General features: G+C 46.6%; 1 protein-coding gene across 1 annotated transcript in view; it reads right to left on the bottom strand.

Moving 5' to 3' along the window:
- Positions 1-20,354, bottom strand: part of L3MBTL4 (L3MBTL histone methyl-lysine binding protein 4) — a 240,092-nt gene that overhangs the window by 89,348 nt on the left and 130,390 nt on the right. The window contains 1 exon segment of the mRNA XM_074352471.1: positions 8,349-8,451. Within this exon segment, the coding sequence (XP_074208572.1) occupies positions 8,349-8,451 (103 nt within the window).

Below are 20,354 nucleotides of genomic sequence, written 5' to 3'. Positions count from 1 at the left end.
ACCTCAAATTCATTCAATACAAGTGGGCATGCTGAATTAGGGAAAGAAGAAACGCATTTATTAGCATCCAAGCTTCACGAAAGAAAGCCAGAGATTAACGTTCTAATGACTGTGATAGTTCGGTAAGTGTAAACTTACAAATGCATCTGAAAAACTTCAGCATATCCATTAGAATAATTCAAAGCCCTCCTTCTAAACCTGAACTTACCAACAAGCTAAATGTTCTAAAAGAGGAAGGAAGGAGGGAAGGTCCCTTCCCCTTCCCAACCACCACCATAAAAAAGGAACAAAATATTTAAGGCAAAAACCAAGTGAGGTACATGTACAATTTATCTAATAATTATGATAATAACTGCATATAGGTCTGTTACCATGAAGGAAAGATGGGTTTTCATTTTTAAGATAGCTATATGCTTTCCACAAAAAGCACACCTAAATAAAATGACATAAAGGGCTAAAATTAATAGAATAGGCAAAGATTTTCTAAACACTTATAAAAATTCTTTTTGGCACTACTGGCACGGGACAACGCGAAGGTCAAGGAAAAATAATGGTGAAGAGTCATTTCTGACTGAAGGTTCGGGATGCAGAGACATGAGGCCATGAAAGTTGCACACCAAGTGCTGGCTGATTAACGCGTCTGAGGGGTTTTCAACAACGTGAGAAATGACTTGGCATTTTATTAAAAAACAAATGACAAAAATTGTATATCCTGTCTGATGCTACTCATGGAAAAATGTGTGTGTATATGAATACATACACATGTAAAATGCATATATACACATACATGTGGGGGAAATGCCTGAAAAAACAAAACATAGTAAGAATACAGTTTCTACAATATTGGCGATTCATGTAATTTGGAATTCTGTACTTAATGAAATCCTTAGAATGCAAAATAATACAGCATCTTTGGAAAGCAGTGCCCCTGTAAAACTAAGTGTTCCATACACAACCTTCTTCCTTAAAGATAGGAAAAAACCATACAATTCTCAAAGAATTATTTCCCAGTTCAGTAAAATCAAACATATCCATTAACCTTCAAGAACTTTATAGTAATGGATAGAAGTGATTTAAAGACCCATGGCTGATCTTTCGTAACATTTTCAGTGCGTTTACTAAATTGGGCGATTAATCATGTTATTCTGAGAAATAAAAGTGTTATCTCAAGTCAGATACTCTTTTTCCTCTTACTTATTAAACTAAAAATACATCTGCAAGTCTATTTTTAAACGTTCACCCAGTTCAATTTCACTATGTGGTAACAACATCACAGAAAACGACAGAGCGAGTGACAAAGGAATCAGGTCAACGTGAACACGTGTCATTACGGTCCTCTCTTGGCAGAATAAAAGTTTCAACTGAAGGTGGCAACAATTCAGAAGTATTGTGCGTATAAAATTAAAACCATGCCTTGGAGAATCCTTCTGAACACAGTATTTTGATCAGCCATTATAAACTCATAAAATTTACAAAGCCAAATGAAACAAAAAGTGACAGTAGAAAATCTTTTATTTAGTATGTGTAACAAGAGGAAGGTGCTGCTAGGATGAAGCAGAACCACGACAGAGAGTCAGAAATAAAGTCGTACACCATTAGCTGAATTATTCTTTGGGGGGAAACAACGTTTTAAAAATAAGCTGGAGAAAATACGACAGATTGGAAAACTGAATTTATCATTTCTCCTTGATAATCAATCTTTCCTCTCGGCAATTAAAAAAAAATCATAAACGAAAGAAAGGCCACTGATGCAAAAAGACCAAGCACAACAGAAGAGATGAGAGCAGATAAGAGAAGTCTACACAGCTTTGAGGCTGGAAAATGGGTAATCTGGGAGCCAAGAATCTGCGGAGAGAAGATGCCATAAAAGCCCAGTGGGAAACATTTGGGAGCAAGGGCTCTGCAGGAAGGAACCTGCTAGAAGGAGAGGGCTCTGTTGGTGACGACGGTGCTGTGGCGTGGGCCAGGTCCCCGCCGGATCACCGTCCCGAGCCCGCCAGCTGGCAGCCCCCAGTTTTCTGGTGCCTGGTTCTGGAGGGCGAACTCAGACAAAGACCGCTGCGATCTGAGAAACGCCCTTCACATGAGAAACAAACCCAAATGCAAGTACCCGGGGGAAAGTGGATGCAGGGAGCAGGCAGGCAATGGCCTCGGACACTGTCGGAGAGTCAGGAGAAGACCTGGAACCCATCCAGTAGGAACGGATGCCACAGAAAACAGATCAGAGAGGAAGGATAGTCTCAGAAGATGGAAAAAAATCACAGCACAACTAGAAATGTCAATCAAGGGACTGGAAGACAATGCCGAGGAGATATTCCAGAGAAGAGAACAAAAGACAAGGCGCTTAAAGACAGAAGAGAAAATGTGAGCATCCGTGTCAGAAAGCAAACGGAGCAAACAGGGAAGACAGCGGACCCAAGAACTGACACAGGGACTTTGGGAAACAGAAGTCCGGAGTCTCCAGACGCCCTGTTCACGTCCCAGGTTTCAGATGGGCCCGAGTGGGATGTGCAGACCTGGCACTTACTGAGACATCCAGGGCATTACCACACTACTCTTAGCCTCAGGTTCCTCATCTGTAAATGGGAGGTCTGTGCAACAGAAAAGGTTCAATTCCATAGCGAGATTAAAACAGGCATAAGTCTTCATGCACTTCATGATACAGTGTCCTGTTGCTGGCAGCATAACTAGAGGAAACACAGAGAGAGACGCAGCGATACTAGGAGAGCTTCACTCTCCCATGTGAGACTACGACAGGTAAACAGGGCAAATACAGATCTGCAGGACCTGAATAACGTGATTTCAAAAAGAAGAGGACTGACTGGAAGGCATGCATCAAACTGAAAAAAGAATAAATCTACTTCAAAGCACTTTTCAAACTCAACTGTTAGGCCACAGACAACTTAATAAATTCTGAAAACCAAAACAGTTCAGACCTATTCTCTGATCAAATGCCCTAAGACAAGAAGCTGTAGAGGAAAAAATCCAATCACTTGAAGACGCGCAAAAACATTCACACCACACACGCCACACACACGTAGGGGCACAGACGTGAAAAGAAGAAGACACCTGAAGTAATTTCGTCATTATTCTTGAGTTGGCTAAACAGTTCCAGATAAACCACAAATAGAGGCTGAGTTGTGCTAGAACTTTCCACGAAGCACAACACGCAACATCTTAGATTTATCCGACTCCCTCACTCCGGCAGCAGGCGCCCCTCTTCTATCTGTGCTCTGGCCAGTGTGCCCTGGGAATGCAGGTCCCATGTCCCAGGCTGGAGCACCGGGCAGGAGGGCCCTGGCTCTCTGTGTGAAGGGTAATCCTCAGTTCCTAAGTAAATTACCTTTCCATGTTGCTTAGCACGGAGGGAGGTCAAGTCTTCCAGAGTCTACGCTCTGCTCATTTAGAAAAAAACAACGTATCTAATCGTGGACCCTGGCTTAGAAGTAGGTTTACATCTTGCAGTGCCAATATTGTCATCTTTAAATATTTCTGTGTTAACAAATACACCTACTTCTTTTTATTCACTATGTAAATTCATTCAAATAAAATGTAAATTGTGTGATAATTTTGTGCCCAAAGTCCTCTTGTCATACAGATAAGAACTGATGCAATTTCTTTCAAATAATGGTCTGTAGAGCTTCTACGCAAACTCTAAACAGCCTTGAGTATTATTTTTAACCCCTTGACTACTGACATAGAAACTACAATAAACCTGTCTGGAATTCATCAGAAAGGACGCCAAGGGGTCTACCTGATCTTTTAAAGCAATATGTTATTTTCAAACATCCTCAGTGACATCCTGATGTCACTATGCTTGTCAGCTGTACAAAACAAGATGCTGACAGCTTATTCTAAGAATATTGTTTATTTCTTTCCAAAATATCAAGCTGTCAATATCAGAATGAGAAATCCTGACATGAAATGGTAAAAACAAATTCACAGCTTGCAGGCACTCCACTGCCGGGGAGTGTTTCACAGAAAAGCAGCTGAAACTGCCACCTTCCTTAAAAGCCACGCTGCCCTGGCGAGCCTCCTCAGAGGCTATGGAGGTCAACTGAGTTGTTCTACACAGGCCTTCGTGAAACTGCAGGGGGTTTCTTGTTTTATTTTCTTCTTCTTTTTTAAAACGTTAGAATATTGGCCTAAGAATCTTCTGGACTAGACTGTAAAAAGCAACTTGTAGGATGATGACTCTTTGGTAAAGGCACTTATCTATGACAAGCTAAAAAAATACTTCCATTTTAGAGTATTTAAATTCTTCAGGAAACTCAAGCTAGACATGATTATAATAGTACATCTAGGATTCCAGGAGAATGCAGCAACACTTAAAAATTCTCGTCTCTTCACATGAAAAAATGCTCAATATCACTAATTATCAGAGAAATGCAAATCAAAACTACAATGAGGTATCACCTCACACCAGTCAGAATGGCCATCATTCAAAAATCCACAAATGACAAATGCTGGAGAGGCTGTGGAGAAAAGGGAACCCTCCTACACTGCTGGTGGGAATGCAGTTTGGTGCAGCCACTGTGGAAAACAGCATGGAGATTCCTCAAAAGACTAGGAATAGACTTACCATATGACCCAGGAATCCCGCTCCTGGGCATATATCCAGAAGGAACCTTACTTCAGGATGACACCTGCACCCCAATGTTCATAGCAGCATTATTTACAATAGCCAAGACATGGAAACAGCCTAAATGTCCATCAACAGATGACTGGATAAAGAAGATGTGGTATATTTATACAATGGAATACTACTCAGCCATAAAAACTGACAACATAAGGCCATTTGCAGCAACATGGATGTCCCTGGAGAATGTCATTCTAAGTGAAGTAAGCCAGAAAGAGAAAGAAAAATACCGTATGAGATCACTCATATGTGGAATCTAAAAAAACAAAAAAAAAACAAAAAAAAAAAAACAAAGCATAAATACAAAACAGAAACAGACTCACAGACATAGAATACAAACTTGTGGTTGCCAAGGGGGCAGAGGGTGGGAAGAGACAGACGGGATTTCAAAATTGTGGAATAAATAAACAAGATTATACTGTATAGCACAGGGAAATACATACAAGATCTTGTGGTAGCTCACAGAGAAAAAAATGTGACAATGAATATATATATGTTCATGTATAACTGAAAAATTGTGCTCTACACTGGAATTTGACACAACATTGTAAAATAATTATAAATCAATAAAAAGTGTTAATAAAATAAAATAAAAATTCTCACCTCTTGCTTTGACATATAAGAAGCAAACTGTCTAATGATAACTTGTATAATGGCAAGCATGTGTGTGTGTGTGACATCCTCAACAGACAGCACCAGCGATACACACTGAAGAACAATACTTTCATCTCCAACAGCTATGTAAAACTTAGTCTACAGTAATAGAAATAACATGAAAATAAAACCCAGAGATAATAAATATTAAAAAAATTTGCCCAGTCAATTATAAGAGGATCTAAATAAATTTTTACATATATACACAGCCACAGGAGTAAACTGACTAACTTGGTAAATGACATTCAGAATGTGATGACCTAGAGTGAATTAAAAATGGATTTGGTTGGTTATCTGCAAACTTATGGCAAAAAAGAATATGAAAACGAGTATATGTATGTTCATGTGTGACTGAAGCATTGTGCTGCACACCAGAAATTGACATAACACTACAAACTGACTACAATAAAAAAAATATATATATATACACACACACACACACCGATTTAAAAAAATGGATTTGGTTGTTTCAAAAGAAATCAATGTATTAATTGAAAATGGAAACAGTTAATAAGTAACTAGCACCTCAAAGCTAAACTCGGCAAAGACAGACTGTCCCTGGAAGTGACAGAAGCAGGACAGAGAAGTGCCCAGCGCCCGCGAGAGATGACCTATAACCCCTGACCTCCGCCCTCCAATGACTGCCTCACAGGAAACACTAATCCACCGAGAAGCTCGTCCCCATTTCTTGACACAACATAGTATTTGTTTAATTAAGAAAAGCTGTCTACCTGCACTTCTTTTCATAGGTAAGTCAGAATGTATTTACCTGATGGTCTAAATGCCTTATAAATTCTACTTAAAAATGCAAGTTCAAGGAATACCCAGTTCTCTAATTTTTGTCTTTTCCATTCTAGAAAGAAGCCAACCACATGCATTCCTCGCCTTTTATTTTTCTTTTCTGGGACAAGGGAATTACCGGGCTTTTGAGGACATTCCTCTTGCCCACAGGAGCCCCGCCCCTTCACAAGGCCAGGGCCAGAAGTCACAGCCCAGTCACAGAGCCGTCACCGGGGCAGCCCCAGGAACTGTGAGGTCCAGGGGTAGAAAGTCCCGGGCCTCCTGGTCCCCAGAATGTCTCATTCTTCATCAGAAAGACCACAAATAACAAATGTTGGCAAGGATGTGGAGAAAAGGGAGCCCTTGTATAATGCTGGTGGGAATGTAAATTGTGCAGCCAGTGCAGAAAACAGCACAGTGGTTCCTCAGTAAACTAAAAAGAGAACTACCCTACGACCCAGCAATTCTGCTCCTGGGTATATATCCCCCCAAAATGAAAACACTAATTCAAAAAGATACGTGCACCCCAATGTTCAGAGCAGCATTATGTACAACTGCCAAGATACGGAAGCAACCTGAGTGTCCATCATCAGATGACTGGCTAAAGAAGATGTGGTGTACACCTACTCAGCCACAAAAAAGAAAGAAATTTTGCCATTTGCAGCAGCGTGGATGGACTTGGAGGGCATTAAGCTACGTGAAGTCAGGCAGGCAGAGAAAGACAGATACTGTAATGATATCACTTACATGTGAAATGTGAAACAAAAACAAAAACAACTAGTGAATATAATAAAAAATAAGCAGATTCACAGACAGAGCTCAAACTAGCGGTGACCAGTGCGGAGAGAGGAGAGCGGGGCCCGGTGGGGCAGGGGAGGAAGTGCCACACGTTCCTGGATCTGAAAAGGCTACAACGAGATGCTGTACAACCCGGGGAATATGCCAGTATTTCCAATAACTATACATGAAGGAGAACCTTTAAAACCTGTGAGTCACTCTGCTGTACACCTGTAACTTGTAAGTGTGCATCAACTGTATCTTAATTAAAAAAGTAAAAAAAATTTTAAAAGTCCCATTTTTCTCCCCATCACCTGTATTCAGTATCTCATTTTTTCCTAAGCTTCATAGAACGCCTTTTTTTTTTTTAAAAAAAAAAAAAAAAACTTTTTATTTTTACATTCTTCTAGTTTCTTCAGAAATTCTGAGGCCAACCATTAAAGGCCACTTGGTGGAGAAAATCATGTCACATATTCATAGTTGGACACTATCAACAAGAACAGCAGTCAGTCCCACGGGCACCACGCTGGGTGAGGAGAGCTCAATGCCTTTCTTTTTTTTACAGATAGTGTGTCATATTTTATAAGTGTCACTGTTACATTTATACATAAAACATACTCAGGCACACTGCTGGGGAGCGTTCGCCATTCCTTCTTGCAGTGACACTTGCTTTGATTGGCTCAGAGCTGTTCTAAGCACTGGTTTCCAGAACGGCACCCACCTGGTCCACAAGGACTTCTGTTCGGATCTGTTACTCAAACAAGTGTTTACTTGCTTCACATGCGACGTGGTTTATCCTTTTCTCTTTATACTTATCTGTGTATTTGTTTTATATATTTGTGTATTTGGACAAATTTGATGTCAATTCTGTTCAGTTTTAATTTACATGTTCTCTAACTTGATCACCAGCAGGAATAATTTATCCACACATGATTTTACCAACTGATGGGGACAGAAGCAGCAGTAAGGACGTAGACACTTTACTCACACTTGTTTTTCCTTGCAAGCATTATCCTCTCTGCACTATTGTTAAATATGTTTAAAACATATTTGTAATACAACTTAACACTTACTATTTTTATTTCTATCACAGAACCATCTCATCTCCAAATCAGTAAGACACAGAGAAAAAGAAATAGGGGCAAAGTGAAAACCGGAGGGGAAGGGCACGTGGCTCTGGAATTCCTCTAGAAGCAAGCACGACGGGGCAGTTGTGTGGAGAGGGTGCAGGCCTGGGGAGGGGTCCGGGGGGTGCGTGCTGGGGGAATGTGTGTGTGCAGAACAAGTCAGAGAGCAGAGATCGGGGAAGTGAGCTGGTCTGGGCCAGAAGGCGGGGCGGGCAGGCAGCAGGAAGGTCAAGGAGAGGCCTTGGAAACAGAGAAGGATGCTGGGGCGCATCCAGCTCCAGGAGAGTTGACTGTGATGCTTCCTACAGCTACTCATATGCATCATGTTTTAGTTCATCCCTGAAATAATTCAAATAAGAAAAAAATTTTACCTGTGATGTCCTGAATACCGCAGACCCCGGATATGGCCTATTCCTCGGCACCCCGGAGTAGGACACACAGCTTGACCTGGAAGGATTTTCACATCATTTGCTCCTTCAGGAAGTAAAAGAACATACCTTGAAACACCCTCAGTCAAGAAGAACTGGAAAGACTAGACTAAGCTACGTAAATGATCCTTAACAAGACTTTACCAATCGAAACAAACCATCACCCAAAACACTTCTCGGGTACTTGTGCAGTTTTATAAAAGTTTTGTAAAATGACTTAGCAGAGACCATCAGGGCTGGAATAGGTAACGTGACAGCCACTACCATCAGAGGCAGAGCAGCAGGAGGGGGCGTCAAAGGAGAAACAGACAGGGGAGCATCGCTGTCTCTGCCGGAGAGGAACACTGGCCCAGGCCATGCGGTCGTAAGCCGAGAACATGGGCGGGTGGTCCTGGGCTGTGCTTCCCCAGCAAACACCCCCCAACCACAGCAAGGCCCCCCCAAAGGCTGGGCAGACAGAGAACTGGCAAATAGGGTACCCCAAAGACATGACCGTGGCCCCACCCGGGCTGCTCAAGTGTGTCAGAATGGCTGAGGGTGTGCTGCTGCACTGGTGCTGTACAGTGCTGTGCGACACACGACGCGTGGACCACGCCACACGGCACCATGGCGTACACACTGCACTGCACTACATATCATCTATGTGCTGTACGGTGCTGCGCTGTGGGACACATGACGTGTGGACCACGCCACACGGCACCACGGCATACATACTGCACTGCACTACATATCATCTATGTGCTGTACGGTGCTGTGCTGTGTGACACATGACGTGTGGACCACGCCACACGGCACCACGGCACATACGCTGTACTGTACTGTATCACACTATTGCACACTATACACACTCTGCTTTATATACTATAACACACAGTGCTGTGTTACACTGCCCTGCACACACTCCATATACTCCACCATACCGCACTGTGCTGTCTGTTCTGGACTATGTTGTCTATTCTAGATTATACCATCTGTTCTAGATTAGACCATTCAACAGACCAGAGCTGCAGATCAGACCAGAGCCGAAGCCCAAGAGACAACCTAAAGATCGCCAGGACTGAAACCCCCTGCTCCGCTGTGTGACGTTTCTGTCTGGTCCCCCCACCCCCTGGCTCTCTGACTTCCGTCTCCTGCTCAAGCCCCTCTGCCCTCGTCCTTGTCCACGCTCTCCTGGCCCCCAGCTCTGACTGGATTTGCCCACCGGGCGACGACAGTGTCCCCTGCAGCTTCTTCAGGAGCAAATGCTCCTTTTCTCCTACCCTGTGGGCCTCAGGACTGGCGAGAAGTCAGCGCCCTCTCCTTGCACCTTTTCTAGACTGTTCCCTTCCTACTCCTCTAAGATGCCTGTTCCTTGAGGGGTCCCTGGGGCTCCATCACCACGGGCCCCTCCTTGCTCTCGCTCTCCGGCCTCTGTCACCCCAGGTCGCCAGCCCCCGTGCTCTGCCCCAGCAAGTCACCAAGGCAGCCCCGGTACCCATGTGGTTGTCCTGCGCCATATGCCGCTCTCACAGGTCATTAACCAGCTCGTCCCCAGTGGCCTCCTCCCTGAATCCATCTGAGCCACATGCACAAAGAAGACCCTCTGGACCTTGTCGTCACCCCAAATGGCACCGCTTCCAGAGTCACGAAGCAAACAGCCCACCTGGCCACAAAATCACACTGTAGTCAGACTCCTTCCCAGGATCCCAACTGCTGCTGCTGCTTCAACATCACGGGAATTCCCAGGCCACCGACTTCCTTTCTTTTTCCATCATCGGTCCACTCTCTTCCAACTCCCTTCCCTTGTCTAAGATTCTACCAGTATTTCACCCTTTATTGCAAATAACATAACTCCCTGCCTCTCTGACCTTTCATCACACCTGCTTGTGGGAAAAAAAAGCCAAATCACGGAAAAAACACGCATCAACTGGACTACCCGCTGCCCCGTGTTCTGCGTGACTAACTTCCGGGGAAAATTGTGCAGCAGTGCAGATCAGGTGTTACCAAAACGACTGTCTTCGGTGTCGCCTGCGTCCTCTGCACGCCCCAGACCCCCAGTGCCCTCCACCCTCTGGGACTCCGTGGCTGGCTCGCCGGCTGGCTCACTGAGAAAACAGAGGCCTGCTCATCTGTGCCTCCAATACCCCTCTTCCGCCTCAAAGCGGGGAGCACCCTGGCCTCTCCACAGAAACCCCCTGAGCACCAAGGTTTGGATCTCAGCTACCTCCCATCCTCCAGGAGCTTCAGGCCCTCAAATGCTCGGATTGCTCCCTGACTACTGAATCCTGTCAGCACACCAACATTTAGACCTACTCCAGTTTCCCTCAACAGAAAAAGAAACAAAGACAAAACAACAGAAACCAAATGCCTGAAACTCTACCTGGAAGCCACACCCCCTTTTAGCTGCTGTTCACTGTCCCCTTGGTGGCCAGAGCTCTCAGGATGACATCCCCACGTGCTCCAGCCCACTTCTCCAACCACATACATCCGCCAACCTTCTGAGGCCACTACGGCCTCTCTGCCTCAGCCCAGCACGCACTGCTTGAGAGCACACCACCCGCAGTGCCCTGGTGCCAGACCGACTACAGCTGGCTGTCTCCACCTTGAACTGTTACTGTCCCCAGGCCTTGGTGACATCGCGCTCCGGCCTTCTGTATTCGGGCATCCTCTTCTTTGCCAGGTGTTCACCCTTCAGTGAACTGACAATGTCAGAGAACCCCAAGGTTCGCTTCTGGGACATCCATCTCTTCATCAACCAACTGTATACCACAGATGCTCCGAGGCTACAGCCCAGGCAGCTCTGAGTTCTAGACCAGCGCATCCAACTTTCATTCAGCATCTCCACTGGGATCTCTTAAAGGCAGTTCAAACTCGCCATGTTCGAAACTGAAGTCGTCACCTTGTCCCCCAAGCTTCTTCTCTTCTGGGCCGTTCATCTCAATAAGTCACATTAATCCTTGACGTCTCCTCACCCTCATTTTACTCCACCTCAACGTCCCACCAGTTCTCCACCTCATACACTGATCTCACCTGTCAACTTATCTCCATCACTCCTGCGTGGCCTCATCTAAGCCACCATCGTCACCCCCTTGGAGGACTGAGAACCATCCCTCATTCAGTCCAACTCCCTGTCTTGTAACCAGAGGGACATATTCAAAAACACGTCACCACACACTTTCCTATCAGCATCTCTCAGTGGCTTCTCACTGCTCCTGAGATTAGGTCCCAAATCCTGAGCCCGGCCCATCTGGCCCGACTCCTGTCTCCTCTCCAGGCATGTCTTGCTTGAGTTTTCTCCTCATCCAGCTCCCTGCTGGAATGAGCTTCCCGCCTCTCAGCCTGGACAACTCCTCCTTACCTTCCGGGTCACTGCGTGTATTCCACTTCCTCAGGCTAACTTCCAAGAGTTGGTTAGGTCCCCGTTTTTCATATTATTTACTTCAACTACAAATTACATGCTGATGTGTTTAGTGCGCGTCTCTCTCTCCCTTATTAGAGCTGTGAGCGGCAAGCCTGAGTGGATTCCAGCCTTGAGTCACCGCTCCCTGGTCTGACACGCAGCTGGCGCTCGGAAACGCTTACTGGCTCACCAGATGAGCGCCCCACCTTCTCCCCCGAGGTGCTCAGAGTCTAGGAAGGAGGCTTACGTGTACACTGGGAATTCGCATACCCGTGTGATTCTGTTGCAAAAACCTACTGATGGGGGCTGGGTCCCAGTGCGTTGTGATGGTAGAACAAATATTTATGCCTCAAGTACATTTTCATTAAACTCACTGAGCAATAAGAAGTCATGTCTTAGACACTTATTATACCCTCACAACTTTGCAAAACACCTTCAGGGATAAATAAAAGTAAGACCTGCCCTACCCAAAGGTAGCTTTTGGAAAGGGCATTGAAAAAGAAAATGATTTTTAAACATACCTGAAAATTAATGTTTAAAAACTGTCAACAAGTCCTAATTCAGAACTATGCTTGTGCCAGTCAGTAAAAAAAAAAATAAGAATTTACGAGAAAAAGAAGAAACACAGGGTATGAACAGGCTCTTCTTCAAACTGTGCCTCACAATACGTTTCCAAGGCCACCAGCACAAAGGCCTGGAACCTTGGACCCACAAACAAACCCACAGGCCAGCTCCCTCCGCCAGCCACCCAGACGCGGCTCCGGGCGGACAGCAGCCCAGCGGCTTCCCAGTGGGTGCTTCTGAGGGTTTGCTTCAGGACTGTCTTGATGCGCGTGGCTCAATTAAGATTTGAAGTGATATTTTAAATATTTATCAATTCTCTCCTTGTTAGACCCATCAGGAGAGGCACCACCTCAGCTCTCGGGAGAAGAGTTATCACGTTAAGAACCGCGACAAGGACGCAACAAAAAAGGACTCGAGAAGAACATGTGATAAAAACGCCACAGAATCTCACAATTTTCTTGGTAAATTTTGTAGGATGGAGTTTAATGGGCTGACCCAATGGTGATTCAGACAGAGAACTATCTGCTGGGAAGAAGAAATTTCTAAATTCTATAATGGTTCAGATTATTGCCTCTAGGATAAAGGGAACCTATAATAAAATTGATGTTTTTCCCCAAAAAACAACTGCATTTTCGCCAAGAATATCTGACTTGTAACTTGTATATTTGGAGAATTAGGACTCAAGAATAAATGTTCTCAACTCGAAATTACTTCTACAGAGACCGTCCCCGACCACGTTACCCTTTCGTGCCTTCTGTTCACCACTTCACTAGTTGACCTGCCTCCTGCCTGTCAGCTGAGAACAGTGAGTGAGGACGTCTGCCTCATCCAAGCGTCCACCACCGCGTCCAGCCTCCGCTACGGGAGCCACCGGCACATAGTAGGTGCTGAATAAGTGTTTTCTGAATGAATAAATAACCAGAAAGACAAGAAGCAATCACACCGCTAAGCATTATTTTGGTACATCCTGACCACGATGCTGTGAGATAATCTCATTTTATCTCATGTCGGAGCTCAGACTGGGTAAAATCAAGTCTGCTAAGCCCATGAGCTACTTGCCACACCAGCAGTACAAGTAGCTCCTGATTTATTCCAAGTCTTCCAGGACAATTTCACTGGGGCAGGAGTAAATCTAGTGGCAGAGATCTTTCTACGAGGCCAAAAATGACATGGAAAATACCTTTGTAAATTGGAAATTATCTGAGCAACGAACGATGTTTATGTCACCATGAAACTATAGCAAGCTGTCCTCATGGACCCCCTTCTCAAGAACTCCACGGGTACCATCAGCTGCCAGGGCAGACGCTGCAGGTGCCCACCCAGGACCTATCCCCGGATGCCTTCTTGCCAATGAGCCCAGATTCGGTTGTGGGCAGCAACGTGCCCAGTGGAAACTGTTGGCTTTCCCAGCCTCTCTCACACCCAGATGTGGCCATTCGATGCCGTCCCAGACCATACGACCTAAGGAAGAGGCAATGAAAGGACGCCCAGAAGGCTTTTCTCGCCTATTTTCAGGTGGCGCCGGTGCTGCTTTGCCCGTTTCCCCTCTTTGATCTTCACGGGACGTGGGTATGAGGGCTCCTGAGGCGACAAGCCCAAGGACAGAAGCAGCAGCGTTGACAAGAGCAGAGAATAAAGGAAGACGGGGCTGGGACCTGGGACACGCCAGGGAGGACCGACCACAGCGGTGTCTGCCATGGAGGAAAAATAACCCTCTCCTTGATGAAGCCGTTGTAAGCAGATTTTCATGTTACTTGCAGCTGAAGAATCCCTCGAACAAAACAGCAGTTTTACTGTGTGTTTCCTTTGGGGAATCAAGCAATTGGTCTAAAACAAAAACTAGAGTTGATGGGAAAAATTAAATAAAAGAGACTGCACTCACCTCAAGAAGACGAGAAAGGAAACCATCCCTTATTTCAAAATGACCCAAACTGGCGACCTGAGGGATGGGAATGAAAAGGCTTATTATCCCGCCCAGAGCGGGTCAGAGGCTGAGCTCATCTCCCTCCCTCTGAGTTGGAGGCAGTCTCCTGTGGAGTTGTTCTTTTATTTGGTACAGAGGTGACCCGGAGCAGGATGACAACATGGACACTGAAGCAAATTAAGATGATCTATTCATTTAAACACAGACTGGCGCTGGCCAGCATCAAAAGTAAGGGCCAGGCAGCAGCATCCTTATCAGCACTAAGTACCCATTGCTGAAAAGGGATTCAATTCAACCTGCTTCATTTAGCAAGTGTTTTATAGAGAAATGACATTAGCATGGTGGGAAATCCACTCAAAGATGCACAAAAAAGTAAAACAGATTCAAATGTCACTGATAACAGACAAGTAAGACACTATTTCTTCTTAATTCTGAAATAAAAATAACCACTGCGGGTTATTCATTCACTTAAAGAGATAACCCAGTGGCTGTTATGTGCCAGACCATGCTCCGGGTGCCAGAGATATGGTAGCAAACTAAATAGAAAGACCTGTGCCTTTCAGCAGCCCCTCTGGGGCCCAAGACGGAGTAAACAACAAATACAAACTATGTGACAGTCAGACAGTGACAGTGCTGGGGCGAGGGAGGGGAAGCGAGGGGGTGGGGGAGCGATGCTGTTTTAAGGCGGAGCCGTCAAGGAAGACGTCCGATGTTGCAACAGGATCCTTTATGGAGTGGAGGCTCGAGGAGTCCTGGGATGACCGCAGGAAGGCCAGCATGGCTGGAACCCCATGGACACTGGAAAGGGTGCAAGAGATAAGGTCTCAAGGGCCACAATGAGGGTCTCTCCCTTGGGTGCTGGGTTTGATGGCGGACGCTGTTAAGCACTGAGCGGGGAGGGAACCATTGGGGACATAAGTCACTGAAGCCCTGTTCCTTGAGAAGCATTTACTTCCACTTGGAACCTGTCAAGAGCTTGGGGCAGGCTTCTGCACTGCGGCTGGGACATCCGTACCTGGTATTAAAGCCGTGACTAGGATGCGGAGATTTTTAACTGATGGTAATGAAGGCATGTCTGGAACTGTGAAGTTGCCCAGGAACCTGCAACTTTCTGAGTTCCAGGTTCTACTCACACAGCCCAACCCATGAATGAACAGGACTCCAGGGAGGCCACAATCAGGCGCCGGGACCCGGGAGAGATGCCGGAGGAGTACAGAGCATGTAAAAGCGTGTCCCCTCCTGCAAGCTGCACCCAGGTCTGGGGGGGCAGCGTGGGGAAAAGTGATGTGTAGAGATCCCGCAGTGAGGCAGAGTCTGTGGAGAAGAGCAGAGGCCTGAGGACCAAGCTCTGGGAAACACGACACATAGAGACCAAAAAGGAGGAGTGAGGAAGGAGGCCGGGAAGGAGCAGGCTGCAAGGATGAGGAAAGCCAGGAGAAGCCATGAAGCGGGGCCCCGGGGCTGCACGTGTGGCCGAGAGCAGGGCTGGGAGGACCGGGGCTTGCAGTGGACAGACACCAACAAGCCAGACTGACGTTCAAGGGAGAATGGAAGAGAAGAAAGGGGGAAATGATGGCAGAAACTACTTTTTACAAGAATTTTACTATAAAAGATGATATAAAAGTGGGCAAGAAGGTAAAAAGAAAAACCTTTTAAAAAAAAAGTAGGCAAGAAGGTTTTTTCCTTTCTGTTTCTATCTGAGTGACGACAGGAATGTTGCAGTAGAGGAAATCTGACTGTAGAAAGAGAGGGTGTAATTGTGGGGAAAGGTCCTTGAGTCACGAGGGCACCACGGTGGCAGGGAGGCTGGACCGCGGACGGGTCAGTGGAAGGCAGGCAATCCCTGGGGACTAGACAGGGAGGGCGCAGGCAGTTGGGGTTGGAGGGACCCACTTCTCCACTAAGAGCTCTTACTTCCTCAGCCACGCAGGCAGTGAGGTCATGGGCTGAAGCTGAGAATGGGGCAAAGAGAGCAACCGGAGTAAATCTAGAACTAAAAATGAAAAAATAAAGCAAACCGGTAATGTATGCATGTCCTCACTTCAAATAATTAAGCTTCCTCTTTCTTCATTTTGGATTGGAGACTTTTAGGTTAGTATCCTTTTTTTCCCACCCCCATGCCCCAGGAAATTTATATTACAGTTTGCCAAGAAGATTTAATGAAATAATTACCCCAAATGTTGGAGAATGCAAATAATTAGCATATCTTTCAAACTGAAATTATAGGTTAACCACACCTATTCTCCATCTCCTAATGAAATTAGGGACAATAAATCCCCGCTGGGCGATAATAATGAGCTTCTCAAAAAGAAGAAGAAAACAGCGCAAGCAAACAGCACGGCTGCCGCACTGGGTTTCAGGCTGTCGGGTTTCATGACGTAAAAATGGAAGAGAACAACAGGTTTGTGAAGTGAGAATGCAGGAAGAAAAGGACTCTAAGAACATGACTGTTAGACTCACTTGCTGATGGGGAAGAACTCTGAAGTCTGACCAGGACAGTGTTAGCAGGGAAGGGAGCTGACCATCCCCCTAAGGCAGAGTTGGGAGGGCCAGTGGGCGTGGTGCTCACCACGCGGGCCCTTCCTCTCAGGGCCCTGGGGCCAGGGGGGGCAGTGGCCTGGGCAGAGTGGGCCTGGCAGAGCTCCTGAGCGGCCAAGGGGAAAAGCAGAACGTGTTTCCCTGGGCTTCGCTCCATCTTTCAAAGGAGACAGCGGAGCAGCTGGCGAAGATTTTCTTAGCAAAATTTAATAAGATGCTCTCATCGCACGTTCAGCTTTAAGTGAGAGACAGGATGGTACAGATGTAAGTGGGTAACCATGCGAGGGTCCCGGGCAGGGAGGGGGCGTGTCTATAGGGGTGCAGCATGGGGGAGACCAGGGCTCTGCTGGACAACGGGGCGATTCGGCCCGAGGTACTGCCATGAAGCCCCTTAGCCCTGAGGGGCCTGGCCTCCGTGAGCACGGGGGGACAAGGCCGTGAGGAGGTGGTGGTACATGACCCGAGGGAAGGGAGAAATACAGATCTACCCTGAGTCCCCTCCCATTCACACAGTCTGAAGTAAAGAATTTGGACCATCAGTTTATATAACTACTGAAGTACACACATCCAGGCTCTCTTTACATTACCGAACAGCACAGGCCTTCGTAAAATGCCAGCCTGCTTTGTAACCCATTTTTAACCCTTCAAAAAATCAGGGAAACGACACCCTTGGGTTATGGAAGGGAAAGCTGGGAGAGGCCCACACAGGTAACGCAGAAGCACAGGATTCAGGGCAGAAAAGCCTTTCCAGACTGTTGGCACACGGAGAAGCTGGTTTACACGTAACTAAAGCAAACTGCACTAGACCTGCATCTAACAGATAACCTTACAGTGAGGACACGAAGGCGACATGGCATCTGAAAGCATTTAATACAAACACTGCTTCACTGGGCTGCCCTATTCTTTTTTCATTATTTTTAAGAGAGAAATCAAAGCAGGTGTGCTGTCTTCTACACTTTAACTTTCATACAGACTCCCTCACAGATAACATGAAAAAGCAAAACCTCTTTCTTACTTCCTGAACCTCCTTGGCTTAGCTTTCATATAAAAGCAGGTTTTTCAAAATATGACTTGTTACTTGGTTTATGTGAATAGGTTATTTCCATGTAATCTAAGTGAAAATGCTGCAAACCCGCCCCCTCCTCTCTGCCTCTGTCTTGCATTCATTCTCTCTCCCAGCCTCCATTTCCATTTCTCTGTTTCTTTTTGTCTGTCTCTGGTCCCCTCCCCACCTCACTCCTTCCACTCTGCCTGCGGCAACAAAGGACTAAACAGAAGACACAAGGCTGGTCTCCTCAGGACACACGGGACAGGCCTGAAACTGTCAGCGCATCGTGGTCACTGATGGCTTGTTTTTGAGCGTCCCCAATCCTCAAAATGCTTTTTACCCCTTTTACTAAAAGAGAAAATTAGTTACTAAGTTCCATTTTCATTTGAAGTGTCACACATAATTTGCCAACCAAAAAAAATCAAACTGCTTGGTTGCTGCCAGAAACGTCCTCTGTCCTCATAACCAAACGTGTATAAACACAGAGCACCCTCTGTAAATCTAGACTCCAAGTGGGGAGATAAGAGCATCTTTCCAATGACCTGAAATCACACCTGAAGCAGTCACCACGGTGCCCGCAACCCCTCCTCAAATCAGCCTGGATCTCGTGGCCACGCTAAGAACTTTCATGACCAAGAAGCTTTAGGCCACTTGTCACAGAAAATTCTGGGAGCCACTGGAGAAACGCTTTTAAATATTTAAGGAAGAATGATGTGTCCCCGCGGTTCCTTCTCTGAGCCTAACTCTGCTGCAGTGAATGACGCTCCCGCAGTGAATGACCTGAGACCAGTCTTGGCAGAACTGCCCTGTTTCTAACGGGAAGGGAACCCTCCCCTTGACGTTGGTCAGAGACACTCGGATGAATCTGAAGGAGTCTCTCCCCCTCCCCCCAAGACCTGGGTCCCAGTGTATTCACAGGGGGCCCTGGATTGGTCTGGATTACAGACCTGACAAGAGGACAAGCCCTCACAAGTCAGGTGGGAGAGCTGCCCCCGGGGGAGCCCCATAAAGGGGACACAATTGGCCAGCCTCCCTCGTGCGGCCTGATCAACGGCACAGGCAACGAAGCTGGCATTCACTGCAGGCATGAAGGTGCTCCACGTGGGGTCCGAGCGTCCCAAGTCTAACCTGCCCTCGGCCGTGTGGGTGTCCACAGTGCCTGCACCCTCTCTGCCATTTCGGTCCCATCTAAAGAGCAGACAGGGCTCCGCAAGGGCAGAGGTCGTGGGCACAGCAGGACCCGGAGAGCCTGGGACCCACCAGAGGGGGAGAGAGGTCCCACTTCTCGCACACACAGTGGGGAAGAACTCAAAGATGTTCAAATATGTAAATTTCCAGGCCCCACATAATCAGAATTCTAGAGGTAAGCTTGGCAACCGTATTTCTTAAGTCCTCCCCGTTAAGTCAGGTTGGGAACCACTCACGGAGTCTATCTGACTATTTTTGCAACTAAGGACATAAAGGACTAGAAGGCTGCATCCTCTGTGCCAGACCACACGTCCCGTTCTGGCGACAGGACAAGAGCTCAAGGTCCCTGAGCCGCAGGCCTGTGCGCTTCTCACCCCGCTGCGCTGCCCAGTAAGCAAGTGCTGTACGCTCCCTCCACCTCCACGTGTCTAGACACACAAACTTAATTGACGATCCCTAGCTTTGCAAGACAGCACAGCCACACGCATCAAAGTAGACAAATATCTCAGAGGGACAGAATGAAGGCTGGGTGATCCCACCGGGTCCTGCGGTGACACGTGCTTTGACTTGCTTGCAAAGCTCAGAAGCTGATCCTCGCGTAAGATGTGACCCCCCGGTGTCGCTACACTTCCCCTGGCTGCCTGGCGTCACGTAAAACTTGGTCACAGGTTTTTAAATAAAAACGTCCTCCCGCACTCTAATGACCTGCATTACGAAACAGGTCCACGGACACGAAAAAGAAAATGATGACTTTAAGGGAAATGATGGAGGATGTGGCTGTGAATCTAAAAAACACAAGCTTGCTCATTAAGGTAACGGAAACTTACAAAACCGTATTTCTTTTACTCTGTTTTACGATTCCTCAGGACATGAAAGCTTTTAATGCCCAGGAAAACAGCCATGTGAAGCAGCACTAAGGGAAGCGTCGGATGGGGAGTCGGGGGCGCCGTGCCTTGACGGAGAGGGTGGGAGCTGCGGACGGACGAGCAGCAGCTGTGTCCTCGGCCCTGATGCCAGCAACTCTCTGGTGACGGCAGAAGTAACGTGCACAGGAGAAATGTCTGTGAAGGAGTGATGCCAGGCAAATTAGGACTGTTCTAAAGAATGCTCCAGGGTGGGCAAGATGCCACAAGCTCCGTCACTGCGGTCACCAGCACAGAGCTAGGTCCCACAGGACTTTCTAATTTCTAACATGGGTCTCATTATATTTGAGATACCAAGTGAATCTTCCTTCAGTGACAACAGCAACATTACCCAAGACGGGCAGACCCTCCTTCAAGTGCTGCCCCCAGGCAGGCAGTCAATCCC

Source organism: Camelus bactrianus, chromosome 24 (genome assembly GCF_048773025.1).
Source record: "Camelus bactrianus isolate YW-2024 breed Bactrian camel chromosome 24, ASM4877302v1, whole genome shotgun sequence".
Taxonomy (NCBI): Eukaryota; Metazoa; Chordata; class Mammalia; order Artiodactyla; family Camelidae; genus Camelus; species Camelus bactrianus.
Note: the sequence above shows the minus strand (reverse complement) of the source record. Positions and strands in the feature narration are given on the sequence as shown.